Source organism: Parasteatoda tepidariorum, chromosome 9 (assembly GCF_982258835.1).
Source record: "Parasteatoda tepidariorum strain Cologne lab strain chromosome 9, Ptep-v5.0, whole genome shotgun sequence".
Lineage (NCBI taxonomy): Eukaryota > Metazoa > Arthropoda > Arachnida > Araneae > Theridiidae > Parasteatoda > Parasteatoda tepidariorum.
The window spans coordinates 69631897-69653922 of record NC_141763.1 but is presented as its reverse complement, the minus strand read 5'-3'; the positions used below and the strand labels follow the sequence as shown (position 1 = coordinate 69653922).

The window sequence follows — 22026 nt, the reverse complement described above, 5'->3', positions numbered from 1 at the left end:
TACATTAGTACTGTGATCAGTGCGAACTGAGTGCATCTTCATATTGACCCGCCGGCTCTCGCATTCGAACCCGGTGCGGCTCTTGAGCATTTGATTGGTGGTAATGGTGGTGTTATTCGCTTATTTCTCACTTTAAATAGATAATAATTCTTATTTATTTAATTGGCAATAAGAACAACTTGAAAAATTATCTAAACAGTAACAACTATCATTTTAATTACTTTACATCTTTAGTAATTAATTTACTAATTGAAGCGTAAAAGGTTATTTAACGTTGCCTTACAACGTAGTATTATAATTAATGAATTTTTTTTCACATTTATTTACATTCACAATTAACCTTTATTCAATGTACTATATTTAAGAGCAAATTAGAATCAAAATGCTGGAAACTTATCAGAAGCAAACCTTATTGAATATTTTTAGCAGGATTTCATTGATTTAATCATGATTTAAGTCAGCTGGTTTTTTTGAAAATATCATTGTTTCGTATTGAATCGAATGTTATTTTAATACTTAAATATATATTAGTCATTTAATGTATATATGTATTATAATATCTGGTCTTTTACATATTTTAATTTGTAATTATGAAATTTCCAGAAAAAAAGAAACCATTCATTAAAGTAGGATTGATTTTTTAATAAGTAAATAAAAAAAAATTAGTATGCTTGATTTTTTTTTTTTTTTCTTCATGTATTTTTCTTTATTTTTTTATGATTCATTTATATTCAATTTCCAATTAGTTTGAACAAAAATTTTGCATCCATTATGCATTTGCTAGAAAGTAATCTATAATACAGTAATATTGCCTGAAATATGTAATTATTTTTATTACATTTTCATTGGATTTAAATTATTTTAATATTTATAAAGTTGAATTAAATAAGATGTGTTTTATAAGTAGATCAGTTTTTTCAATTTAAAATAAAATATATCACAAACCTTTTATGACGTAGTTGACAACTTTTTTAACTATTCCTCTAAAAACTTCAGCTTAGACGTATATGGAGAACACAAGAAAATTAACGTAACACATACGAGACGTAACACAAGAAAATTAAAAAATAACTTGATTGGAATACATTAGAGGAAAATTTTTTATTTTTTTGTAAAATAATGACGATTTCGATGTTTAAAATATACAAAATCACAAATATACAATATACAAAAACATAAATAGTTCATTGCTATGAAACTCTGCAAAAAAGGTAATACATATCATCGTTAAAATATCTCATAAATTTTTTAAATGGTATGTCTTTTAGATGTTAAAGAAAATTAAAAACTTACATTTAGGAATATTTAAATATAAAATTTGCATTATTTAAAACTGCCATGTAGTATCATTTTTAGCTATTCAAAAAAATTAATAAGCTAAAGTAATGAATACAGATTTTAATATGAAATTGGAAATGAATGAAAATTTTGTATGTTGACAATTTTGAGTTTTTAGGGGTTTTAAATTTAGTTAGTTTTTAAATTTACATGTTTTTCTTTCTTAGATTATTAGCTATTGAACTTAAAAATTCTGGGATGTCTAGATTTTGGTTTAAAAACTTAACGCAAAGTGTTTTCAACCTTTTTTGAAGAGTTTCATAGCTCCTCTTTTTTCTATGTGCGATATGCACTCCAGCTTTGATTTGCTGGAAACTGAAATACAAAGAATGACAAAGAATGAAAAACTGAAATACAAAGAATGGCTGAAACATTCTTAGAAAAAGGTTGAAAGGGTTGTTAGAGTGAAACCCCCTCTTATTCTTGTAGGTGTATTCAAGAAACCTCAAGGACATCCATTTGCAGTACACTAATGTACACATACGTCAAAGTAATTGCTATCTTCAGAAATTTACAAGATTAATGAAATGCACTGATTCTACCAGTAGACTCACAAAAAAGTACATAAACATCTTTCCTTTTTTATAACACCAATTTCCTTTTGTTTGCAAAAATTTTAATATAGCCACAAATGCTTGTTTTTTGGTAAAGGCACACTTCAGTGCATCTAACATGATTCAATCTGTAACATACCTTATTGAGTTTGATAATCATTGATTTATAATATGTATTATTCACTTTGTTAAAATGATATGTGTTTTAGACCAGGGGTTTCCAACTGGCAGCCCGGGGGCCGCATCCGGCCCGCGAAGTCTTTTTTTGTGGCCCGCGGACTAAACTTTACTAGTTGTCATTTTTTTGCGGACAATTTTCGTAAAGAATCAATATGGGTTTAAAATGCTTTTCTCGTTAATAAAAACCTAATTTCTTCGTATCTGTGAAATTTAACATACCAATTGTGCAAAAAAATTTATTTCTCAGGTTTTACACCCAGGAAAATATTTATTCAAATGCAAAAATAATCATGTATGTAGCTCTATTTTATTTCATTTCTTTTTGTATTTTGTTAATATAATTTAGCAAGTGCGTATCAGAAATTTTCTCGAAGAAATTATCCGATTTAACTTTTTGAGACCACTCATTTTGGACGAAAATATTTGCACACACATTTGTAAATTTTAAATGTAAATATCTATTCTCTGGTGGTTGTAGCAGACAAATCTCAATTTTCTCATTGAATATTTTGTGTGCTACTATGTAAGTTTTAATAAAAACCTAAGTTATTGTAGCCCGAATTTTTATTATTTATTTAATATTTTTAAAAATATTATTAATAAGAATTAAATATTTCTAAAAATCTACTTCTTATTTTAATTTGTAATTCAATACTTTTGTTTTGTACAACTTATTAAAAATCTGACAATAATATTTAATGTTCTTTCAAACATGAAAAAGTCCTTCATAAAATTTTGATAAAGTTGTGGCCCCACCATTTGATTTGAATTTTTAATTGTGGCCCGCGGCCTCATGTAGGTTGGAAACCCCTGTTTTAGACCATTATAACAGAATCGTCCTTTTAAAAACATTTCTCTGATAATGAAAGTGCATAGAGAAAGTGATTTTTTATTAAAAAATGTAGTTTCATGAATGCTGTTTTTAAAAAGAATTAAAAATAAAACCGTCTTTAATGAAATAAAAAAAAATATTTAAAACTGAATAAAAATAGACATAACAGAACAGAAATGTCTATTATTTATTAAGATTTTAAACAAAGCGAAATTTACTTATATATTTCCTAAAAATAGCTGAGAAATGTGTTACAGGCTATTTAATGTAATTTATCAGCGCAAAATAACGCGTGTTTGAATAAGTTCTTTGAAATTAAATTTTTTTTATGCCGAAATCTTAAATTAAATCTTAACCGTGTTAAAATGAAATGTATTAACAAAAAAATATTCTTAATAAAATTCAGTATTAAAATAATCCCTTAAAAGACTACCTATCTGGTAAAAGACTCCTCATTTTACCAAAATAAATGAATCATAACTGTTAAAATAGGGTGAAAACAATTTTGCAGAGAATTGTATCTCCACTAATTACTTAAAAACTGACATATGTTTTAAAAAAATCCTTGTTTAATTAAGAAAAGAAATATATTTAACAAAAAAATATCTAGTTTAAGAAACTCCTTCTTAGAAATGAAAAAAATTTCTTGCATCAAATCCCTCCTCCTCCTACTTGCACTAATTAACGAATCTGAATCAAAATTATGAAACGGCAAGAAAACTATTCATAACGTTAGCGTCGTGTCAACTACTTCTATAAACTATTAGTTAAATAAAGAATAACACACATTCTGTAACAGAAACAACAAAAAAATTTTAAATAGTCTTTTTGTCATATAAAGGAAGGGGAAAAAAGTAACATTGTGCTTAAATGTTCTTTCTCCTTTACCTCAATTAGCAAAACTAAATATCAATTAATATGAACTTAAAATATTTCCATGACACCAACCATCCGAATCAGAATTTTCGACAATAAAATAAGTTAATAGAGATAAACGTATCTCTTATAAGAAATAAAAAACCTATAAATAAATAAATAAAAGACGAAACCTCTTATAACAATTTAAAATCTTATAAAAAGAAAGAAAAAATGCATCCGACCCAAAAGTCCTCCTACCTTCCTCAATCGGCTAATATGAATATCTATACCCTCTTTCCAATTTATCATTTAAAATTAAAAAAATAACATCTTTTACATTAAACATATTAAAATACATCTTCCCCTTAGAAAAATAAAATAAATAAATAAATTAAATACATCCAGCTTCTAAGAAAAGAAATACCGTGACTCCAATTAAAAAAGAGCAATACTTTCCTTTCTCCACAATTAAAGAATAAACATCCAACACAGAAATCCACCCACCTTCCTTAATCGGCTCATATAAATATCAACACCCTTTTCAAAAAATATCATTTAAAATGAAAAAAAAAATAGCATATTTTATATTAAATCTTGCCCTTAAGAAATAAAATAAATAGAGAAATTAAACATACCCAGCTTATAAAAAAAAGAAATACCGCTACTCTAATTAAAAGGCACCAATACTTACATCTCCAATCACGAATAACCATCCAACACATAAATCCTCCCAATTTCCCCGATTGGCTACTTTAAGCCCCACATTAGCAACTTCTTCACAAAATATAATTTAAAATAGAAAATAACACATTTTTCGCTTAAAAATTTTTTTAAAAAAAGTAAAATATTATTGAAAACTTTAAATTTTATCTTCCTGCTTTAAAAAATAATCAAAGAAGAATAAATAAGTGAAATAAAATTTAAAAAAAAAGCGTAATACAACCAGCCTATAAGTGCCCCCCCCCTTACCCTTCTCGTTACCTCAATGATCTAATCTGAATTATTACAGATAAAAAGAATATTCATTGAAACAGCGAGAAGCATTCATGTTGCCCAGAAAGCGAGAGGGGAAATATCCCTACAGATTTTCCCTATGGAGGTACCTTTTTTACCGGGACCTTTTTTTCCAGGGACCCTTTTTTCCGTACCTTTTTTTCCAGGTACCTTTTTTTCCGGGACCTTTTTTTCCGTACCTTTATTTCCGGGACCTTTTTTTCCGTCTACCGAAAATTAGGGAGCCTGAATATATTATAAAAGCGCAAAATGAAAAAAATCTTTCTAAAAAAAGGAAACTATTGTAGTATAATTGTATTAGAATAATTGTTAAGAAGTAGTTTCATAATTGCTTATAATTAGCTAAAATACATTTTTGTTTATAGCTAATGAGTCTGTCTGGTGTGACCCCGAAGTAAAACTTTTTTTTTTCATGCAATAGTTAACAAGATTTATATTTTGTTTTTCCTTGTGTTCAGTTGCATGTTTATTAGACATGAAAAATATATATATATATATATATATATATATATATATATATATATATATATATATATATATATATATATATATATATATATATATAATATTATATATATATAATATTATATATAAATATATATATATAAATATATATATATAAATATATATATATAAATATATATATATAAATACATATATTTAATATACTGCGAACTGAATAAATGACCAGTTTGTTTTAAAAAAATGCAAATTATAATTGGCTATCTTATGTATTGTTATTTAGATAAATTTATGTCACAGTTATTGTTACTTCAAATTTTGAATCTTATAATAATTTTGTTCATTCATATTCAACAATATATATATATATATATATATTCGAAGATTTTTGTCAAACAGTTCAAAATATCAAAATAGTTCGCTTTTGAAAAATTATATTGTAGCTTTATTTTTCATTCCGTGCAACTTTTCTCAAGTTTCCAATGCTCAGTAAATTTTTTGCTTGTAAATTTATAAGCTTAAGCCTGTCTAATAGCATGACCACGAAATAAAATTTTTTTTTCACAGATAAAAAATTAGCAGGATTTATCTTCTGTTTCCGATTACTTTTATTTGCACGATTTTTATTCATTATCATCGCAAACTTATCTATATTCAAAACATAATCGCAGTTGCCCAAATTCTTCTCTACCTTTATCTATGCTTGTTTTTCCCTTTGTATATACTGCACATATAGCTAATAAATATATTTTTTTAATTTAATGTTAGCTAAATAAGTGCACATCTTTTAAATCGAAATGAAAATTATTTGTATATTATCTATTGTTATTGAGACAAATTTACGCCACGATAATTATTACTTTAAATTTTAAGTAATGGTAAATTTTTCTCAATTCCTATTTAACCAAATATCATGCATATATATATATTTAGAGAGAGAGATCAGTTGATATAATTTAAAATGGGGTTCCATTTACTGGTAATAGAACTTCATGGATATTTGCCTTACTCTATATAGTTAGTTCGTTTTTTTGGAAATAATTATTTTGAAATTTTATATTTCATTTCTTACAATTTTTTTAATGCTTCTAATGCTTAACTCGGTACATTTTTTGCTTGTAAATTCACAAGCATAAGCATGTCTGACAGCATACCGCACTTTAAAATTTTTTTTTTCACATATAAAAAATTAGCAGGATTTTTCTTTTGTTTCCGATTGGTTTCATTTGCACGATTCTTATTCATTAGATTTCCTCCAACAAAACATCATCGTAACTGCTCAAATTTTTCTCTACCTTTATCTACTATGTTTGCTTTTCCCTTTGTATCTACTGCACATAAACATTGCTAAAATTATTCAGTTAACTCTGTAGTAGGCAATACTTTAAATTGAAAATTATATTTACTTTAAATTGAATTATTGAACTTTGTTTGTTCACCCCGTCATATCATTCTTAATAAAGTGAGTTTGTTATCTTTATTATAAATGATACTTTCATTCTTTGCATCTAAATAATTTAATTAATAATAAATTTTCGCCGAGTATACCGTAATTTTCTTGTCACCCACTATATTTTCAACAATCAAAAATCATCGTAGCTATTAAAATTTTTTCTTAACTTCTAAGCATGCTTTTCTGCTGTAAATACTGCTTATAGCTAATACATTCTTTTTATTTTGCTTAATATTGTTTTATAATTGAAATTTAATAACCATTCTACATCTTGTTTTAGAATTGCAAAGTATTATTATGTATCTTATGTATTGTTATTTAGATAAATTTTTTGCCATAAAAATTTTATTTGCAATTTTAAAAAATGTTAATATTTTATTCAATACTATTAAACGAAATGCTATGCGCATACATGCATGAATCTAATTAATTTATGCGTAAATGATTTTTACAAAAGAGTTTAAAATAAACATCAAAATAATACTTAAAAAGAATACTATATGAAATAATGACCTACGTTTTCTGAGATTTCTTTTTTACAATTTCATTATTCTTGTATATCATTCTTTAAAACATTACAACTGATTTTCAACGTCTGTAATGCTAAGTAAAATAAAAATACTTTTTTTCGTATATAAAAAAATTATGTGGGATTTATCTCTTGCCTCCCTTTTCATTCATGTGCATGTTTTTTATTAATTATATTTCCTCCTACAAAACGTCCGTTCAAATTTTTCTTTATAGTTATCTAAAGCTTGTTCTGTTTTGGCCTTTGTATATACTGCACATAAACATAGCTAATAAATACATTTTTACATAATGTAAGCAGAATACTTCATTATACATCCTGTTTTGAAAATGCAGTTAATAAAAGTTTACCTGCAGATTTTTATTAATTTGTCCCTTTATAAAAATAAGAAGTAACTGGCAATATTCATTCATCATCACTTCTGAATATTATTCTCTGCTTTTATTATGTTTTCGCTTCTTATTATTATTCAAAATTAGAGGATGAAAAATAAAATTGTTCTTTATTTAATATAAAAGGCATTATAATGCATTATTTCATGATAAATATATATACACCGTTTAATAATCTTAAATTGTAACATATTACTTCTACTTTTGAAATTAGTTAAGAAAATGTATACACTTATTATAATGAACAAGAAAAAAACGAAATTCTAAAGGAAGAATTTTCTTTCAGTTCTTATCACGTTCGGGGAAAATATTGAATGAGTTTTTGTATCAATCAAAAGTTAACTATGAATTTCAAGAACGGATTTCTGGAAGTACGGCACAACAGTGAAGTAGCAAATGTATACAATTTTGAACTTAATTCCAATAAAATATGAAATTAAATTATCAATAAAATTTGAAAATTTTTGGGATTTAGACTAATATTGATACTTGAATCTGTAAAAAAAATATAAATGATAGAAAATCTCAGGGAAAAGATCATTTTGTTTAATAAAAAATTAAATTTGTTTCATTTTCCCTGCCACCGGCGTATATATACGCCTTTTCGAGTACCATCCTTTGCATTGCGCTGCTATAAAGAAAACTGCTCCAACGATTTGAATTGATTTTTTTTTTTTCATTTTCTTTTTTTCTGACGGAATATTAATACGGAATATAAAACGGAATATTTCGTATTCATTATTATAATTGCATACATTTTCAGAACTGATTCTAAATTTTAAAAGTAAAAGATAACATATTACTTTTAAAATTCAGAATTAGTTCAGAAAATGTATACAAACATAATAATGAATACGAAAAGTAACTACCTGAATTTTCTTTCAGCACTTATAAATTATCACTTTCGGGGAAAATATTAAAAAAGTTTTCATATCAACCAAAAGTTAATTATGAATTTCAAAAATGAATTTGTATATGTATTCCACAACAATGACAGAGCAAATTTATAAAGCTTCTAATTTAATTTCAATTAAATAGGATATAAAAATATCAATAATAACACCATAAAAAAATTGATTTCTGGAATAATTCATATTAGATTTATGTTACAATCAGTAAGAAAAAATTTACATGATCGCAAAGCAATCATATGAGTGTCAAGATCATTTTGTATAAATTTGAAAAACTGTTTATTACAACAAAATAAATCAAACAGTGTACACTTTTCAACTCTTGTTAGAGAGAGATATGAATTACGTAGTGAGGAGTTCTAGTCAAGCAAATGTTTTATTTGAGGAAGGAAGAAAGTTTTCAATCGAAGCTATCCTATATCCTAAAATTCTAAGCAAAACAGGTTTGTCCAGAAAATAAAATAAGAAGAAAACCACGTTATTTGAGAAGGTTTGAGGCAAAGAGGGGTTTAGGAAATGGGTTCTTGGTTCCCCCTTATATTTGATTGACAGGCCGGTCAGCTTGGAAGGGTCCTCCTTTTACCACCCTTTTTCCCTTGCACCCATTCTCACACCCCATTGACAAAAAGTTTTCACTTCCAAGTGATGTGCTCTTAAGGAGGGTCTCTACCGATCGCAACTGCAACGTAGATCAAATTCTGTTGCTGCGTTGCTTCGTATCTGTTACCAAGGTCTTTCATACCGGTAAACGGCAACGACTCTGCTTCTTGTCTCGCTCATGCTCAGAAGACTTATCACGTGATACGGTTGCGTCATCTCCTGTTTCATTTCATCACTTATGTTTTGTTTGAAAGCGCTAAAGTTCTATTTATTAATATAGAAAGAGAAAATTTGAAAAAAGTTTTGTTAGCCAGACGGTATTATTCAACTCATCTTTTGCATTACAACCGCACTGTTTGGGTTAAGGATCTAAATAAAAATAGAAAAAAAAAGGGACATGAAGAAAACCTCATTAGAGAAATGAGACTGAATGATCTGGACAGCTACTTTGAATATTTCAGGATGCACCCCAAAATATTTGATGTTTTGTTATCATATGTTGGACCAAGCATCGCGAAAAGTGACACCAACTACCGAGAAGCTATATCAGCATCTGAAATACTCTCCATTACTTTCCGGTGAGTACTATTGTCTAATTTTTTTCTTGATAACAAATGATTTTAAATAATGTAGTTTTGCTCTTTAAAAACTCATTAGAATTGCTAACTCCAAATGTATGTTTTTTTTTCCTATACAACCAATCAGTAGTTGTTTGTTTTAAACTGGATATACATTTGACTGTCTGGATATACATAGAAGAAAAAGTGATTAATGAAGAATCGGTACTTACGTATTATCGCAACCAGGTTGGCGCGATTTTTTAGTTTGAGTAAGAAAGTATGAAAAGAAAGAAAATGTACATTTATTAATTACAGATAAGTTTTAATACAGTTTTTTAATATTATTTTGTTTTAAAATATAAAATAGCAATTAAACCCTTCCGGTTTCGAATTTGAATAAGTTGCAGAATTATCATTTCGACGGAAATCTTTCGGCTATTGCTTTTAGCACTGATTGAAAACCGTCTTCTCCATTAACAGCTTGAGCTGGGCGCCATATAAATTCGATAAGGTATGAGTCAAGATGATGACGGGCTGTTCCTCTCTGTTTTTTGTTGCGCCATTTGGCTGAGCCCCACATGCGCTCTACATGTTGTGCGTGAACGCCCGTGTTGGGATCCACACAGTTATATTTGTGATTAACAGTTCCATGCAGAAATCCAGCATTTTCCAACTCACTTGTCTTGTATCCTTTCCAGCAATCCGAATAAATAATGCTTCCTTTCTTGATATTTTCATGAGGGTAACCAAAAAAGTATCTTTCGTTTCTCGGCAAATTCCGCCGAAAACCCATTGCTATGGTAGTACACGCCCAGCGTTATTTTTTTCTTTTTACAAATAAGCTTTCGTCTATTTCCACAATAAGTCCTACGTCGCCTATTTGCTTTCTTTCTTTTTCATCCATTTCAAGGGCACATATCTCCCGCATGTAATTGTTCCAATCTATAACAGTTTTGTCAGCAATTCCCATCTCTTCTGCACAAAATTTAATTGAGGTTAACTTTTTTCACCAACAATAAATGAAGCCCACCGCTGTCACAAATGAAATTCGGCTACCTTTAAACCAATTTCCGGTTCTCACACCCAAGTGTTGATTGCACTCCTCGACGTTACATTTCCAGAAGACTTGCTTTCCAAAATACAGTTTCATTTTATGAGAATTTTTACAAGTACGTTCGTTCAGTATAATTCCATATCCCTGTAAGAATTCAACAGCATCTTTTTCACTCGTAGGCAGATCCCAAATACCCATAGTTAAAGTATTTCACGGCATTCAATGTAACCAGTAAGCAAAATAATTTGTTTACGAAAAACCACGTATAACACGTAGGGTCGCCAAATTTGGCAATTTATGCAAATTTTGGCCTGGTTGCGTTAATACGTAAGTACCGAAGAATAACACTATATAAAAATTATTTCTATTAATTAATATTGACGAAAAAATTATGAAGATTTGAATAAAACAGAGGTTATCTATACATAATAATAAAAGCGGCTGTGTGTGTGTGTGTGTCTGTAATCACAATATATCGCCCCAGAAGCCTCGCCCAGGCACGAAACTCGGCACATAATTGTGTTTTGACATAATGAAGAAGTATTTTTTTTCTTTTTTAAAAATTTGGATTAGTTATTTAGTTATCAGTCATTTTGTAAGTCTATGCTTTTCGTCTGCTTTTTCGTCTTCAAAGAGCCATATTCAAAAAACTATTAAAAAATGCATATACTTTTCCTCACTCTTATAAATGTATGCTAATGCGAACCTTACAATTGAAATATTAATTTTCGACAACTTAAACCAATGATATACGAAGGAATTAATAATTTAATTGTAAAGTTCGCATTAGTTTACATTTATTAAAGTGGAGAAAAGTTTAACTTTTGTATTAAAAATGTGGCAACATATTCGATACGTAAATAGAACGCTTCGCTTTGATATATTTGTCGCTGTTCATAATTGTTATAATAAGTTTTTCTTCTTCTTTCCACGCTCTATTTTTTTTTTTCTTAAGCGAAGACGATAATTTTTGTAGCGATATTGTAGTACTTTGTACAACTAAAAATTCTTTTCACAACACTTTAAAAATATTTACTTTATTTTCTTTATATATACAGAGAACAGTCGGCAAAGAATTCGATTAGGTTGAAAAACATTTTGCTAAAAAGGAACGAATTCCAAAAGAAAAAATAAGCAACTTAAAGAATAAAAATGCTGATGCCAGCCAATTTTTTGAAAGTTAACTTAGAAATAACAAACCAAACGATGTTAAATAACAAACCAAACGATGTTAACAAAATGACGTAGAAAGCGCAACTAGATCAAAATTATACAAGCACAACTAGATCAAATTATAATACCTGAGTGCTTGACGTAACAGATATAGAAATAGAATTTGATACCATAAAAAATTATATAGAAATAGAAATTGATACCATAAAACATTTATTCGTTTTCGTGTTCTTTTCATGTATTTAGCATTTTAGTTTTTTTTTTCTTAAGCGTTGTAGCTATATAATTTCAAACATCCTCAAGAGCTATAACACATCTGCAGCAGAACTGGATATGAAGACAAAATTGCAGGACAGGAACACTTTAATTGTCCACTAATCTTCAGATTTCCTGCTACGTTTTAAAAAACTTTATTTGTGAAAACCTTCAGCGTGGCGGACAGCTGGCCGCCTTAGGCGGCTAGTCTTTAATAAAGATGTAAAAGTTTATATATACATACATATACTGACTTGCGAAAACAGACGCACACACACACACACACACATATATATATATATATATATATATATATAGTTTGTCTACGGTAAGAACTCCCCTGCCACAAATTCTGAGGCCGTCTGCTGTTATGGAAACAAGAATAACGCATTTCAGGGAGGGTAGCTTGCTTCTCTTCACTCTATGGCTAACACAAAAAGATTCCCTTTCGTTTGCCGAACCAAGCCAATACCTGTCCTAAACAATGACCCCCACACTCCTATTTGAAATAGTTATAACCCGTTACCATAGTCATGGCCACGGGACCAGACAAATGTCTAGGGGAGTTCTTACTTTAGAACAGGGTTTCTTAACCTGTGCTTCATGAACCCCTAAGGGGTCCATGAGTTATATTTTGGGGGTCCGCTGACTACTCCTAATTTTTAAAACGTTTGGAAGCCTATTCATTGCTTGTAAAGCGAGCTATGGTAGCTATAATTCCGTTTGCTACAGTGTATCTTTGCAAAGAGGGATTTTCCACACTTGTGACAATAAAAACATAACTTCAAAATCGATTGAATGTTGAACATGATATGCACGTTGCTTTGTCGAAAACCATTCCCCAATTAAATTTATTAATTAAGGAAAAGCAGCAGCAACCTTCACAATAAAAATTCTGTAAACTATTAAAATAATAAAATGAAATGTTTTCTAATAATTGATGTTTCTTACAATTATTTTTTTCACAGGGGGGTTGTGCGTGACTTCTTAAAAAATCTTAAAAGGGGTCCATTATATCAAAAAGGTTAAGAAACACTGCTTTAGACAAACTATATAGATATATATGCATGCAAACATTTGTTTATTTGCGTCCCCATATGTTTTCTTCCTTTTTTTCCGACATCATTATTCTTACCATTATAAAATTAATATTATTTTGTATATATATAATAATTTATGAAAAAATTTTTACTTGAAAATTGCATTTAAAACGTGTAGTTATACGAAAGCCTCCCCCCAGGGGCACACTCTTGTGTGACGGGCATGGCGCACCCGGGGCCCCGAGCTGGACCTGAGCATTTTTCTATTTCTCTCTTGCGACGGTCCTGTTTTGAGTTTCCGACCTTTTATCAAATGTTTATATGGACCTAGTGGACGAATTTTATTTCATTCAAAAACACTGTTTATCAGTTACAGATTATATATCTTCTAATTTTTGTTTGTTTTCTACTGGCTTTGTCGGGTTTCCTGATTTATGTTTCACCTATTTATTTTAAATAACCAATCTTTCCCTAAAGCATGCAGACTAACAACGTTAGCTTTTGCTGACCAGCACGTTTGCCGTGTGCTGCGTCTCGTAAGGTGGAAAGGGGGAGCCTGGAGCTACCTGTCTGCTTTCTCATACGAGTGTGGCGCCCAAGGGGGCATTTTCCTCTCGGAGTTGGTAGACTGCGTGCTCTTTGGCCCCTGCTTCATTTTAGACGAGTGGAAGGAGGTTAGGTCCCCCTCTCTTCCAATCGGCTGGTAGGGACAATTTAGCTCCTTGCTCGGGACTAGTACTGCATCAGGGGAGTGCCCCTGAGCTCTGATAGCTTTGGCGGATCCACGCTTCTTTGGTGTAGTGCTATATCTGGAGCTACTCTGAGCAGAATGCTGAGGCTGATGTATTCAGAGCCAGTGTTTCTGTTCCCCTTGTTGGGCTCGGTGGTGGGCATGAGAGTGTCCAGATGAACATCTTCATTTGATATGACTACTCCTACTGAATCACCCTGTTTCGGAAAAACTTCACCTAGATTTGACTTATCTACATGCTCTAATTACGACCCTACAAAAGCTAAATATCTGATACTCAGCTCAACAGTAAAGAAACTTTCTTCTTTATCACCATTTCTCGTACAAAAGTCTCTAGAATCTCAGATAGGTAATCCAAAAAATGTTCGTGCTATGCCCTCTGGTGACTTGTTAGTGGAAACTAGTTCTGAAAAGCAGACTACCCTACTTTTAAAATCAAATAAACTTGGCAATGTTCCTATTACTGTTGCACCCCATAGGACATTAAACATATCGAAAGGTGTTATAACAGAAAAAACACTACAATTTCTTCCAACCTCTGAAATAATTGAAGGCTTCTCTAGTCAAGGCGTAATTGATGTACGACATATAACAATAAGAAAAGGCGATGAAATAGTTCCTACACAACACTTGATTCTAACTTTCAACACAGCAAATTTACCTACGGACATTAAAGCTGGCTATAGAAATTGTAAAATCCGTCCATACATACCAAATCCACTTCGCTGTTTTAAATGCCAGAAGTTTGGCCACGCCACCAACAACTGCCGAGGCAAAGAAACCTGCTCTCGCTGCGGTCAGACAGGGCATAACTTCAAATCCTGCACGTTACCAGAACAATGCATAAATTGCCATGAACCCCACTCCGCTAATTCTCGAATGTGTCAAAAATGGAAGCAAGAGAAACAAATTATAAGCATTAAAGTTACGCAAAATCTATCCTACACTGAAGCTAGATCTAAATTTTTAAACTCACAGCCACGACCTAATATTTCGTATGCTGCAGCTGTCACCAATTCAAAGATAACTAAATCCATCGGCATACAATGTAACGTAATCGAAGCAGAAGTACAAACATCTCAACAAACAACCTCTGCCTCAAAAACCATACCGTCTCATCAAATACACAAATCTGTCAAATCTGTTTCCCCTCAATCAACATCTTCACAAAACAATACTGAAAAAAATCAATATCTGAAACTAACTCCACAGCTAGTAAATGTTTTGCACAAAAAATTAACCCAGACGCCACAATTAAGCAAACCCAAATTTGTTTCAAAAAGTAAACAAAATCGTTTCAATAAAAATAGGAACAAATTATCCAACAGTAAGCTAGAACAATCTGAAGATATGAGCACTGATAACGCAACTGATTCGGACATGCAAATAGAGAAGGGAATGGAGACTCCAATTAACCTTATGCCTAAAACCAACAAGTTTAAATCTGCAAAATAAATAATGGCAAAACTTTTAAATTGGAATTGCAGAGGCTTCTACACAAATTTAATAGACATTAAAAGCCTAATTGACAAACACAATCCCATATGCTTTTGTCTCCAAGAAACATTCTTTAAACCATCTCATAAGGGAAATATACATAGGTATACTAATTCAAGAAAGGATTTTATACAAGGTAACAAAGCATGCGGCGGCGTTTCACTTTTAACGTCTAAAAGCTATCCGTTTTCTACTGTTTCATTAGTAACCCCTCTACAAGCTGTTGCGGTTCAAATTTTCATTCAATCACTTATCACGGTATGCTGTATTTATTTACCACCAAATCAGGTAATACCACAATCTGACCTAGACAATCTAATTACTCAACTACCGTCACCATTCATCATCATGGGAGATTTTAATGGGCATAACCCATTGTGGGGTAGCGCCAATTCAAATTCTCGTGGTAACCAGATAGAGAAACTCATCAATGATCATCAATTATGTCTACTGAATAAAAATGAAAAAACTCATTTTCATTTCCCTTCTAGAACTTTTCATTCTATTGATCTGGTTATTTGTTCTCCTCAAATATACCCGTTTTTAGAGCTTTTTGTTGACAACTACCTTTACCACAGTGACCACTTTCCTATCATTATAAAAATTTCTGTACCGTCTCAAAATAAGATCTATCGATTACCTAGACTCTGCATCGCGGCAGCAGATTGGGTAATGTTTTGTAAATCTCTTACATTCAATGAACATACAATAGAAACAGGAACTATTGATGAAGCCACAACTGAAATAACTAATGCCCTCATAACAGCAGCTGAACAGTCAATGCCTTACACTTCTCCTAACTGCCCTAAATATACAAAACCCTGGTGGAACAAGGAATGTAGCCGAACTCACAAATTTCAAAAACAGGCTTGGAGAAAATTCCGTAAATATCCCACCCAAGAAAACTTGATTGCATTCAAACGGGCCCGAGCAATAGCAAGAAAAACTCGAAGACAAAGCCAAAAGAAATCTTGGATTGAATACGTCAGTGGAATAAACAGTAATACTACATCTAAAGAAGTTTGGAAAAAGATTAAAACAATATCTGGCCATTATGCAACTTCACCTGTTACTCATCTTGAAATAAATAACCGCAAAATAACTGATAAAAAAGAAATAGTTAACACTCTTGCTGAAAGCTTTTCTCAGAATTCCAGCCACACAAATTATCCAACCTCCTTTCAAAGATATAAAGCAATAACTGAAAAAACAATACTTAAATGTCCATCCGAACCAATCAATGATTATAATTCAAAAATTACTTTAATAGAACTAAAATCGGCAATAAAACGTTGTAAACCCACTTCTCCTGGTCCTGATAATATCCACAGTAACATGTTTAAGCACCTTTCAGATACACATCTACAAATAATTTTAAATTTTTTCAATAGAATTTGGATCGAGAGAAAACTTCCCTCCAGCTGGCGCAAATCATACGTAATAGCTGTCCCCAAACCAGAAAAGACCACAAAAATCCTAATAACTATCGGCCCATAGCTCTTACTAGCTGTTTATGCAAACTATTGGAACGGATTTTAAATGCTAGACTTACCTATTTGCTAGAATCTCGAAATATTTTATCTTGCAAACAGACTGGTTTCAGAAAATGCAGTTCTACTACTGATAATGCCATACTTTTAGAAACTGAGATAAGAGAAGCGTTCTTGAAAAGACAGCATCTGGTAGCAGTATTTTTCGATATCGAAAAAGCATACGACCGAACGTGGCGTTATGGTATTCTGCGAGATCTTCTAGATTATGATATAACAGGGAATTTATTTTATTTTATTCAAAATTTTTTAGAACCTTTCAAGTGTTTTTAAATCCTATATTTTCAGACATTTACACTCAAGAAGAGGGTGTTCCTCAGGGTAGTGTTCTAAGCGTCACTTTATTTCTAATCAAAATAAATAAAATTTTATCTCTTTTACCCCCTTCTGTTGACGGTAGACTCTTTGTCGATGATTTTCGGATTTCGTGCAAAGCTACCCATATGCACACAATAGAAAGACAACTTCAATATGCAATTAATAAAGTATTACAGTGGGCAGACAGTAATGGTTTTACTTTTTCACCTAACAAAACTTCTTGCATTCACTTTTGTCGTAAACGAGGTCTTCATCCTGATCCAGAATTATTTATCAATAGTTACCGTATACCAGTTTTACCTGAAGTAAAATTTCTGGGCATAATTTTTGACTCAAAATTAACTTTTAAATCTCACATTAACTATCTGCGACAAAATTGTGAAAGGAAATTAAACATACTCAAAGTTTTAACGAACTGCTCTTGGGGGGCAGACACCAAATCTATGATTAAAATTTATCGCAGTATTATTCGCTCTAAAATTGACTATGGATCTATTATATATGGATCTGCTAGAAAATCTGTTTTAAGATACCTAGACACAGTACACCACGAAGGAATTCGCATTGCTACAGGGTCTTTTCGTACCTCTCCAATTCAAAGTTTGCTAGCTTTATATCATGAACCATCCCTCATTATACGCCGAGCAAAACTTGCCCTAAATTATTATTTTCATATCAAGAGTCACCCTAATCATCCCATGTTTCCCAAGATTTTAACGCCAGACTACGACTCTTTTTAACCATAGACCATCCTGCGTTCCAACTTTTGGACTTAGGATGAAAAAACTTTTATCAGATTTTACCATTGAGGATTTTGATATTTTACCAGTATGTAAACCGCATCCTCCCTGGATTGGTATAAATTTTCCTTTCATCGACATTTTTAAAGGAAATACTAAAGAACACACATCATCCATTATTTATCAACAAATTTTTAATTACCACCGAGAGCAATACGCAGATTTTAATCCGGTCTTTACGGATGGCTCAAAAACTAATGGTCACACAACATCAGCTGTTGTGGCCAATGGATCCACTGTTTCAGAAAAACTTCCCCCGTCCTGTTCAGTATTTACAAGTGAGGCACACGCAATATTCTTGGCTTTACAGTTTATTTCATCTCAACCATTAAAGAAATGGTATATATATAGTGATTCGAAAAGCTGTATTGAAGCATTGTTAAACTGTAATCATAAACCTCATTCTATTATAAATTGTATTTTTAATCTCTACAACACTTTAAAACTTTCTGGGTACAAAATAATTTTTTCATGGATACCTGGACATACTGGCATTATAGGAAATGAAGTAGCAGATAGGGCAGCAAAATCAACAAATAACCTAACTAATCACAAATCAACGTTATCAGATGTTAAAAATATTATCAAATGTACCTTGTATTCAGAATGGCAAAAAAACTGGAATAATGAGACGAATAATAAACTACATAGTATCTATTCTAACCTACAACCTTATACACATCTTAATCTACCTCGAAAGCTAGAAGTTATTTTAAATCGTTTACGTATCGGTCATACTCGTATTACTCACAGACATCTTCTACTAAATGAGCCTGCTCCAGAGTGTTCCCATTGTAAGGAACCGCTCACTGTGAAACACATTTTAACCAAATGTAGCAAATTTAAAATTCAGAGACAACGCCAATTCGGTTGCTTTAATCCATCATTGATTTTATTAATTGGTAACAGTCCCCACGACAACATCTTCTCATACCTCAAAGCCATTGGTTTTGATACATCAATATAGATATTTAATTAAAACCAAGTTGTAGGTGCGATATAGCCACAACTGGCTCTTGCGCCAATAACCAAAAACTAACTAACTAACTATACGAAAGCCTTCAGACAAGATTGTGATTATATTTAATTCAATAAATTTTATATCTTGAATAATAATGGATTAAAACAACTGATATTAAAAATTAACTTTTCTTAAGCTCTGATTCTGTGGAACTGTTGTTTGATTAAGTATATGCATTAATTTTTATGAGTAGCCCAGCTCCCTTTATACTTTCCTTTCATATTAAAAACTTTCAAAATTTTTAATAATTTACTAAAAGCAATAAGGGGCCAGAATTCGGGCTTTAGTAGTATACACACACGCATATATATATATATATACATTGACATTGCGTTATGCATATTATATACACGTATACGATATATACACATGCATATCTATGTTTACACTCATACATATATGGGTGAGTGTGTATGTATTTATATATTCTGAAACTGAAATATATTTTATGCATTATTATTATAATTTATTTTGCATTATTATTTTTTTTTTTTACAGATTTCTTGCAAGTGGTGACTCTATGAAGAGTATGGCCTTGAACCATAGAGTTGGCGTGAGTACAGTGTCAAAAGTTAACGCAGAGACTTGTCAAGCCATCTGGACTTGTCTGAGTCCACTGTATTTGTCACCGCCAAATGAAGAGGCATGAGCGAAAATAGCCGAAGGCTTTGAGAAACACACAGACTTCCCCAATTGTGTTGGTGCTTTGGATGGAAAGCACGTGGTTATCCAAGCTCCTGCTGACTCTGGCTCGTTATACTATAATCACAAAGGGAGCTATAGTATGGTGTTAAGGCTACAGTGGATACCAAAATCAATGAAAATCTGTAAAAAAAAAAAAATCGAATTTCTGTTTTTGATAACTGTAACTGTTTTTCTTCGAGTTATAAGCTTTTTTGGAAGTGCCACGCCCCCCGACCTCTCAAATGATTCCTCTTTTGCTGCGTAAAAAGATATTATTTCAGTTCGAAAGTAACTTTTATTATAATATATTTTACTAGAAGTGCCTCTTTCTTTGATTATTATGTCTTGTTCATAAAATTCTGGCAACTCCTGAAGCAAGTTTTATATTTATGGGCACAGAGATATGGAGATATTTGTTGTTGCAAGTGCCATGCAAATTTTGTCGTCAGAATCAAAGAAGGAAAGCTCAAAAAAATTGCTGTATCCCAAAAAACCGAGCAGCAAAGAAAGATATAGCAGTATATGCTGCTGGTGCTCTTTAGATTTTGCTTATAATTTTTAGTATCTTATGACAAGAACACTTTCGAAATTTATTTCCTTATTTAAAAATATGTTTTTTTTCATTAAATTTGTTATGTTATTAGAATGTTTGTTAGAATTCTGTGATTCTCAGTGTCATTTTCTAGAATTCATAATAATATTTTGATTATTGTATGAAACATAATATTTTAACTGTTGTCCTGAATTTTCATTGGCTATCACTGTTTAGATAATTTTTTTACAAATTTCAAAAGATAAATTAAAATGTTTTATATTAATAAAAACAACTACAATTAACATCATACTAATTAAAGAGACATTAACTTTGTTTATAAATTAAGTAAGCTTATTCATATCACAGTAACAAGCCTTTAACCATGTTAAAAAAGACTTTTTCGTATTTTGAATTCTGTAATTATGCCACATTCTTTGCATTATGTGAGCAGAAAAATATATTTTATCTCCATATTTTTATATCAATATAGTTATGTACCTTAGTCTCAGAGTATTGGGATGATCAATACCATAAATTTTCAAATATTATGAGTACTAGACAAAAATTGCTGTTTTGTCAAAATTGAGTTTTTTCACGTTTTTGTAACTTCAAAATGTTCCAGGCGCATATGTTTTTTAGGTAGAGTGCTAATACTTCACCAAACTTTTAATAATAGCATATTTAATAAGTGTAAACCTCCCAGCTGATAAATGTCTAAATGGTGGGACGACTCCAATGCCATTTGTTTTTGTGGATGATGAGACTTTTCCCTTGAAGAAACACATTATCCGGGAAAAGGTCTTACTCCATCAAGGGCAGCATTTAACTATAGATTGAGCAGGGGCCGCCGAATGATAGAAAATACATTTGGAATCACCAGCAGTCGCTGGAGAATATTACGACAACCGATTCTTGCTGGGACTAAAACAGTGGAAAATATCGTCAAAGCCATTGTGTGTCTGCACAATTTTGTAAGCAGGAATGAAAGGAACTCCACTGCTTTTCAAAAATATTATGTGCCAGCTAACTTTGCCGACACTGAAGAGGACGGTAATGTAATACCAGAAAAGTGGAGGAAAGAGTGTGTTACTGGCGCTTGGGATGCTGTTGGTGGTATATCTACCAACAGCTATGCAAATAAAGTCCGTGATATCCGCGAGGGATTTGAAGACTTTTTCACGAAAAATAAGTTGTCTTGGCAAGACAGTGTCATATCTAGGGGGCAATTTAATGAATGCCTGATAACCTGATTATTTAAATGTATTTTATCCGATTTTAATAATTTTTTATATGTGTGTATGTATATAATCCTCATTGCTTCCTTTAAATATGTTATGTTTTAATATTAATAACTCTATATGTATATATTTTTTCATTATATTATCTGCATTTTATGTTAATATTATTTTGCAAGATGTATATATAAACTTAGTATGTGAATATTATAATCTCTATTGCATTATTAAACTGGTATTTTTTAATATGCATTGTATATATATTTTTACATCTTATCTTGATTTTTTGTTTATTTTGTCAATTATATTATATATTTTAAACAGATTTTTTTATTATTCAACTTAACATTTACTTGAATGAAAGACTGTGTTTTACTATATTATTAAAGATTTCAGATAATACGAACTTTCTATTTTTTATAGGGTAATG

At 30.8% G+C, this 22026-nt stretch overlaps 1 protein-coding gene across 1 annotated transcript; it reads left to right on the top strand.

The window, feature by feature from the left end:
- The first annotated feature begins 20229 nt into the window (after positions 1 to 20229).
- LOC147804222 (uncharacterized) lies at positions 20230 to 21896 on the top strand. The gene is made up of 2 exons (XM_087151459.1): positions 20230 to 20344; positions 21124 to 21896. Exons 1-2 carry the CDS (start codon positions 20230 to 20232, stop codon positions 21609 to 21611), a joined length of 603 nt encoding a protein of 200 aa, XP_087007585.1. The 3' UTR covers positions 21612 to 21896.
- Positions 21897 to 22026: the final 130 nt, after the last annotated feature.

What these genes read in the sequence shown, in the direction of transcription:
- LOC147804222 (XM_087151459.1), top strand. Translation starts at nt 20,230, where the DNA reads ATGGAGATATTTGTTGTTGCAAGTGCCATGCAAATTTTGTCGTCAGAA. An exon ending in CAGCAAAGAAAGATATAGCA is followed by an intron (nt 20,345 to 21,123) that starts GTATATGCTGCT and finishes GTGGATGATGAG; the next exon opens with ACTTTTCCCTTGAAGAAACA.